Here is an 8,211-nt window from a genome sequence, read left to right on the forward strand (position 1 = left end):
TTGGTATTTGTCTCAGTGACCCACTCTAGTGTAATCATCACTATGAGAATCATACAACGTGATATTGCACTCATCTGTTCAGCAGAATGTGAACAAGGACTCATGTTTCTGTCTATTTTCTGCAGCTTTCATTTTTACTTTTACAATCGGGAAATTACCATTTTTCCCTGTGAACCTTGTGACATTACAACACATGAAATCTGATTGGCTCTTTGCCCTCTGAAGGTGTGCTTAAAAGAGATGTAAAACAGGTCAGAAAATATTGCTCAGAGGGTAGTCAGAGCCAATAAATATCTGAGTAATAGATGCACAGAGCAATTCTCTGTTCAAAGCTACCACTGCAGACGAGCACAGAGCAGAGAGTATGGACACAACCAGAAGAGATGCACTGCAGGCTGACTTTGAGACATTTGATTTTTCTGAGGATCTTGGATTTCTGCTTGAAGAACCACTGGTAAGTCTCATTTCATCTTCTCAGCAACTCCCCTTTTTAAGTGTTTTTGACAACTAAAACAGGTTGGGCTGAAAATATGCCAGTACAATATCAACTCTGTAGAGAGACAGTTTATGATAACTCTTTGTAAGGCTCTTGTCTTGATATTGACATAGTGCCTCCTGGCTGACACAAATAGTTACTGTTGTTTCTGAGTGAGATGATGAAGAGTTATTGATCCAGAAATAGATGATCTCTCTATATTTTTATTGAGCTGTTCTTATGACTGAGCCAACATTCTGTCAGGCCACCAATAGGTTGGAATTCACACATCAAATCAGCCTACTCATGTTAAAAAAATCAAACAACATCCTATGAATTATACACCTATAATCACCATTAACTTTATAATTTAATTTTTAAACTAAAAAAACTGTGTGAAGTGCAGCCCACTTGTCTGTTTATATAATGATTTCACTTTGGGTATTCCCAGTTTTCTGCTTTGGTATTTTTTTTTCTCTTGTCCTCTGCCTCCTCCTTTAAATTGCTTTCTGTGTGTGATTGATAGCTGCAGTCATTCCCTGACATGCAGGTCAGACTCCACAGTAAACATGAGCTAATGATGTGACTGATTATACTCTACAAGAAAATCCCCCGATACAATATAGAATAATAACTCAAACAAATTAGCAGGTAATTGTATTCTTATTATCATCTAGACTCACCTTCCCGACTATTATCGAGCATGGATGGACCTGGCCAATAATCTCGATCATCTGATAGAGACTCGTAAATTGAGGGATCTGGTTCATAAGGTAGGAATGAGCTCACGCGTATGAAGTGTAGTTGGTGTTGAAAACCAATGTGTTTAAATGTGAGTGCTGAAATATGAACAGAAAATGTTTTCCCTCTTCAGATGCCTGTATTGAGTACCCATCTATTGAGTAATCATCAGGAGTTGAGGCTGGCTCATCTAGCTCTGGGATTCATCAGCATGGGATATGTGTGGCAGGAAGGACAACATGCACCTGCTGAGGTAAACACACACTGCACTGGAAGGAGGAATAGTAACCAAAAAAACACATCAATCAGTGATTAATTAGCAATCAAATAACTGCAAATAACACAAAACTGAGAACACATGCTAGTGGCTCTGTGAAGTTATGCTGCTGTGATGCTTTAGGGCCTGTGTCTAATGTGTTTTTTGCAATGGTAAAACCCATTATCTACACAAAACTAATGCATTTCAGCAGTGTATGATCTTTTTGGCATTGCACTCACAATTGTAAATAGTTTAACGTTTGAACACTACACTCTTCAGTTTTACTTCTCCCTCAACAACCAATCAAAAACAAGAGGGTTTGGGACTCCTGATATCAACTTTGTCAACGGTAGTGGTGGAGAAGAACTAATCTGTGTACCATGTTGCTTTACACAAACACATGTCACTTTAACTGTTATTGTCTGGACAGAATGTTAATTATAAATACTTACTGTCCCTTCATGAAATTCTTTGTTTAGTTTTTATTTTTTATGTTGTCACTTTAATTATATTGAATTTTAACACCTTTCTCCTGAAGCAGATATTTCAGGCCTAGAACTGATGCTAATGCCAAGCTAAGATTTCTTTACATGTTTTTGTTTGTTTTTTCTGCAAAATTTCTTTAAATTAAAGCAAGCACTGTGAATACAGAGCATTTTCAAACAGATCTAATGGCCTAAGAAGCAAAAATACCATCAGTCAGCTTTCAGTGCCTAGTACCCAAAAGTGCTGATGAGAGATGCTTTGAAATTCTGATTTTGGATGTCATCACTGGGTATAGGCCCTTAAATCACTGGATATAGTCCCTTACTAAAAAGCCAAATATATGCAGCTGATGTTTATGTGATTATTCCATCAAATTTTGGTTAAATTCAAGAGTCTGTGAAATTAAAATTGTTTGCTGCTAAATACAGTCAGAGTCATGGTCAAAGTGGAGTGAATACCAAAACAGGAAATCAATTTTGAAAGTAACAGTCAAACAAACATTTTCACAAACAGTTAAAATATTTCACTTCAAACTAAAAACTTTGGCGCAAATGGCCTAACATTTAGGTTGGCCCCATGTAAGTGGGTGGCCCAGGTTCAAGTCTGGCCTGTGACTCCTTTCCTGCATGTTTCACCCCCACTCTCTAAACATTGTTTTCAACTCTATCCAGTATCCTTACTAAAATAAAGGCATAAAAGCCACCAAATATATATATATATATATATATATATATATATATATATATATATAAAGTTACAAACTTTTTTTTTTTTTTTAAAGGTTTATTTTGGGCATTTTTGTGCCTTTATTTGATAGAGGAGGATAGTGGATAGAGTCAGAACCAGGGATGAGAGCTGGGGAGAGACATGCGGTAAAGGGCCTCAGGCTGGATTTGAGCCCGGGCCGTCCACGTACATGGGGCGCGCCTTAACCACTCGGCCACCTGCGCCCCAAAAAAAGTCACAAACTTAAGTGGAAGCTTTGAATTTGTATTTATATTTGGAAAACCAAATTTGTATCATTGTATTTAGTGAGCAAAAGATATCTGACAGGATAACTGTAAACTTTGAATAGAGGAAAGGTAAAGGGAATCTTTAAAAACAGTTTAAAGCCATGCATCAAACTAAAAGTCATTACCATTACTAGTGATGCAAATATAGTATGGCTATAAACCTCAGAATAGTGAGTTAAACACTTCTGTGGTTGTTTAACAGATTCTCCCTAAAGCCCTGGCCTTGCCTTTTTGGCTGGTATCTTGCAGACTCGGTCTTCCACCCATCCTGACCTACGCAGATTCAGTTTTAGCCAACTGGAAATTAAGGGATCCCACAGGGTGAGTGAAGATAATCTGTTGATTTAATGTTCTCAGTCAAAAGACACAGTTTTTAATAGGAACAGACATAGCTGTCAAATTACATACAAATATAGCTTTGTATCTGTGTCCAAATCAACAGCTTTTAACACTTTCTTTCAATTTCATTCCAGGGAGATGGAAATCGGGTGAGTAATACGAAAAAGGAATTATATCTTCTCTGTTTTGCTTAGCTGCATTTTCACTTGACTTGTGTTTGTCCCCTCTTCACATAATACTCAACTCATTTATTTTTCTGTTTTTTGAAAACAGGAACATGGATTTAATATTTTCCTTTCCTGGCGGAGAGAGTTGCAGGGGATTTTTCATAGTGTCTCAGTTAGTAGAGATGGCTGCCAGTTCAGGCGTAACGGTTAGTACTGGCTGCGGTCATTCTTCCTCTTTCTCATATTAACTCTTTAAGAACCTCAGCCTCTTGCCTTTTTTCCCATCTGCCTACACTTTGTCCTTTCTCCTATCATTTAGTGTTGAATATTAAACTTTCATCTCTACACAGGGGGCTCTGGAGGTGATGCATGCGATGAAAATCTCAGACATCATCAGCGTGCAAAAAGGTCTCAACAAAGTGACTCAGTCTTTGAAGAAGATGAAGGAAACTTTCAAGCTCATGCACAGTGAGTTTGAATTAAAACTTGCTCAATTTGAATTTAATCAATTTACATGCTGTGTGTTTTATGATGGCAGTGAAAATCAAAGTAATGAGAGAGACTGAACTGGTTCTTTTTTGCAGATCATGTGGATCCAACTGTGTTTCATGGAAAATTAAGAATATTTCTTTCAGGGTGAGTTTCAGGCAATATCCAATGTCCAAGTGATTAATAAATGTGAGTCATATGTAGTACAGTTACAAGTCATTGTTAGTCATCTATGTTAGTCTTAAAGGGTTGCATGTTCTTCTAGTTGAATGGCAATATATGGAAAAGAAGGTGATAGAATATGTTTGTCTGCCCTGCTTTAGGTGGCGAGACAACCCTTTGCTTCCAAATGGGCTGTTATATGAAGGTGTGAGCGATAAGCCAGTTTTTTTATCAGGAGGCAGTGCAGCCCAGAGTTCAGCCATCCAGTGCTTCGACGCTTTGCTATGCATCCAGCATGAGGATGAGACAGGTAAAGAGGCATTCGCTTCAACCTCTGACCCATCTGATGTTTCTCATGAATGAATCACTCTGTTAGTGCAGTCACTAGATTGCTCTGACAGAAAATGTTTCCAGGAAAAGGTTGTTATTTGCTTTCCTTTCTCTTCATTGATTCCTCCAATCTAGGTGCCTTCCTGACATGCATGAGAGATTGCATGCCTCCCGCCCACCGTCATCTGATAGAAACTCTCTCTGTCAGTCCATGTCTGCGAGACTTCATCCTGTCAAGCCCTGGCTCTGACCTCTGCCAGGCCTATGAATCCTGTGTCTCAGCGCTGGTAGATTTACGTAACTATCACCTGAACACTGTCACCAAGTACATCATTGTGCCTGGGAATCAAGCCCAGGCCATGGGCTGTCCGTTCAGAGGTGTTTGTACTGCACTGAACAAGACAGGAGCTGGAGGATCAGTCCTGATGGTCTTCCTCAAGAGTGTTCGTGACAGCACAAGAAAAGCACTGAATTTGAAGAAGAGGCCGTCAGAGTAGAGAGAACCTGACGTCTGACAACATGTGTTATGACTGTGTCGTAATTTATTTATTGTATTGTTGATTTGTATATTGTTATGGTTATTATCAACTTTTATGTTACATTTGTAAGTCTCTAGACTGGGTGTAACACATAAAATATGATCATAAGTAACTGTTTTTTATACACCATGAGATTGTATTTATGAAATGTTTACAGCAGTATCAAAAAAATGTACCAAATTATTTTTTTATTTCTGTGTTTTATTTTGCTGCTTTGTTGTGAAGTGCTGCGCCTAAGTTTTAGGCATGTAGGGCACGAAGGATTCATTGTGGGGCCCAATGTGCCAATCAAGCTAAACAGCATCTCTTCTGTCCTGGCCTTTTCACCCCTAGTACCACGCTCTGAGATGTCTGTGGTTGTCCAGCCCTTGGGTCATCTACAGCAGTGGTTCTCAACTGGTTGAGCCTTGGGACCCTCCATCAACTTCTCAGTGAAAACTGCAACCCTAATTTCTGATCTTTTTCGATTAATCAGGTTTATTTAATAAAAAAAATCCCAGTTTGGACCTCAAAAATGCAAAACATGCCACAAATCAAAGATGAGAGGCAAAAAAAAGAGCTTGTTTTGAATGAGTTTTGTTGACATTTTTGAAGCAATTTTATTTCCTGAAACAAATTCGCGACCCAGTGATAAGAGTTCTGTGACCCACTTTTGGGTCCTGACCCACCAGTTGAGAACCACTGATCTACAGCATACAAGGGGCCCATGGCAACCCTACTGCCCATCTGGACAGCACCCTAGGCCATGCTCACTTGGCACATCCACCCCTTACTTGATATTAAAGATCTGTACTTCTTTTATTTTCTCATCAGATTATTTTCTTATGTCCCTGGTAACATGCAAGGACATCCAGAGCATGGCTGGAGTTGTGTCAGTCCTCCTACCTGTTCATGGTGCTTTTATTTTGAAAGAAAATAAGAAACTTCATGTCAATCAAAGATTGTGACATGAACTTAATCAAAGAAAAATGAACTTTGTTGTGATTGAAAAAGAAATAAGGGAACAGTTAAAAGGTCAATCTTTGAGAGCACATGCTGCAGATGGCTTTGACTCAGATGTGAGTTTTTTTTTAAAGTGAAATGAATCATTATGAGCAGTAGTGTTCTTATTTTGTATCACTGTGGCTGCAGGGAACTGTTGCAGTGGCTCAACCAAAGTGTTGTTAAAGGGACAATAAAGCTTGCATAAATGGGATTTGAAAAATGAATGCTCTAATGATAGACTTTTATTAATCATATTTAATGCATTGATGCTGATAGCTTAAAAACATTTATTCCCCCACATATTCACTCAGAAATATAATGAATATACAGTCATGGATGAAAGTATTGGCACCCCTGGAATTTTTCCAGAAAATACACCATTTCTCCCAGAAATTGTTGCAATTACAAATGTTTTTGGTACACACGTGTTCTTTTCCTTTATGTGCATTGGAACAACACAAAAAGCAGAATAAAAAAGCCAAAATGGACATAATTTAACACAAAATTTAAAAAAATGGGCGAGACAAAATTGTTTGCCACATCAACTTAATATTTGGTTGCACACCCTTGGGAAAAATAACTGAAACCAATCGCTTCTTATAACCATCAACAAGCTTCTTACACCTCTCAGCTGGAATTTTGGATCACTTGTTTTGCAAATTGCTCCAGGTATCTCAGAATTGAAGGATGCCTTCTTGCAACAACAATTTTGAGATCTCTCCATAGATGTGGGATTTAGATCCGCACTCATTGCTGGCCACTTCAGAACTCTCCAGCGCTTTGTCTCCAACCATTTCTTAGTGCTTTTTGAGGTATGTTTCAGGTCACTGTCCTGCTGGAACACCCATGACCTCTGACGCAGACCCAGCTTTCTGACACTAGGCCCTACATTGCGGCCCAAAATTTTTTGAGTCTCCAGCTTTCATGATTCCTTGCACACAGTGCCAGAGGCAGCAAAACAACCCCAAAACATCTTTGAACCTCCACCATGTTTGACTGTAGGTACCACAGTTTTAAAAGGGTGCCAACAATTTTTTGAGTTTTGTGTTAAATTATGTCCATTATGGCTTTTTTATTCTGCTTTTTTGTGTCGTTCCAATGCACATAAAGGAAATAAACACGTGTGTACCAAAAACATTTGTAATTGCAACAATTTCTGGGAGAAATGGTGTATTTTCTTGAAAAATTCCAGGGGTGCCAATACTTTCATCCATGGCAGTATGAATAAATGAACAATGAATATTCTTTAACAGCATCATCTGATCATGGTGTGTTTATGTGTATTTTTCAACTGTTAGTGTCAAAGTAAAAAATAAATAATTGATTACATATAAAACCCACCAAAGGGAGACAAGCATTTTAATGAAACAACTAAGTTTGCTTGGTAATCCTAAAATTGAAAATGGGATTGCCTCACTGCTTGGCAATAAGAAGCAGATGGCAGAAGATGGAAATAAGAGTAGAAAGAACCATGAGCTGTGGAAAAATATTGTGAAAGGAAATGCTGAGGGAATCAGCTGATACAGGACATTAGTAAAATGAAGCACAGGAGAATCAGCTGAAGAGAATGAAAGAAGCAGACACAGTAGGGGTAAGCTGGGGAGAGGGATGGAAGGATGGATGGATAGATGGATGCATGGATGGATGGATGTGGGACCAGGTCACTCAGATTGATGGACTGGAACCCCCCACTCCCTTCCCAGTCTTGACTCGAAGGTTGTGTCTCTTCTCGCTATTGAAGACTAATCACATTAGAAAGGAATAGAGGGAGCTGAACTGCACTGCTGCTGAGCCCTGGTCATGGTCCAAGTCTGCTTCACTAAAGCACAAAAGATGTAAAATGTGGGCTCTGTGACAGCTGCTGAATACAGCTCCGGCTGTGACGACATCCAATCCTGGTGTGGCTCTTTGCTGTCATGTAGAGTTGGGAAGTGGTAGAGTAGCGTTTTAACCTTTCCTTATTTTGCATTTCAGCCAATAGTGTCTCTCATCTTAGACAAGGAAAAATATAAATTTGATATGAATTATACTATTGCATGAAAACAGCGTGTAGGCTGGCAAAAATTAATCAGACCAAATATGCAAGTTTGAAGAGATGGGATTTGAAAACAGAGAGATATGCTGGTGCAGATGTCTGGTGGGAGGAAGGTTCAGAGGTGGGGAACAGAGTGGCTAAAAGCTCTAGATCCCGTGGTGATCATGCGGGCAGGTGGGACAGTGAGGTGGA

The 8,211-nt window shown here is 39.0% G+C and overlaps 1 protein-coding gene across 1 annotated transcript; it reads left to right on the top strand.

The window, feature by feature from the left end:
- Positions 1–361: 361 nt before the first annotated feature.
- LOC121510772 (indoleamine 2,3-dioxygenase 2-like) lies at positions 362–4,958 on the top strand. Its single transcript, XM_041788991.1, has 10 exons — positions 362–454; positions 1,153–1,248; positions 1,350–1,469; positions 3,177–3,295; positions 3,448–3,462; positions 3,587–3,686; positions 3,831–3,948; positions 4,065–4,116; positions 4,293–4,441; positions 4,597–4,958. The coding sequence occupies exons 1-10, from the start codon at positions 365–367 to the stop codon at positions 4,956–4,958; spliced, it is 1,221 nt and encodes a 406-aa protein (XP_041644925.1). The 5' UTR covers positions 362–364.
- The last annotated feature ends 3,253 nt before the right edge of the window (positions 4,959–8,211 follow it).

This window comes from Cheilinus undulatus, linkage group 6 (assembly GCF_018320785.1).
Source record: "Cheilinus undulatus linkage group 6, ASM1832078v1, whole genome shotgun sequence".
NCBI classification, from domain to species: Eukaryota; Metazoa; Chordata; class Actinopteri; order Labriformes; family Labridae; genus Cheilinus; species Cheilinus undulatus.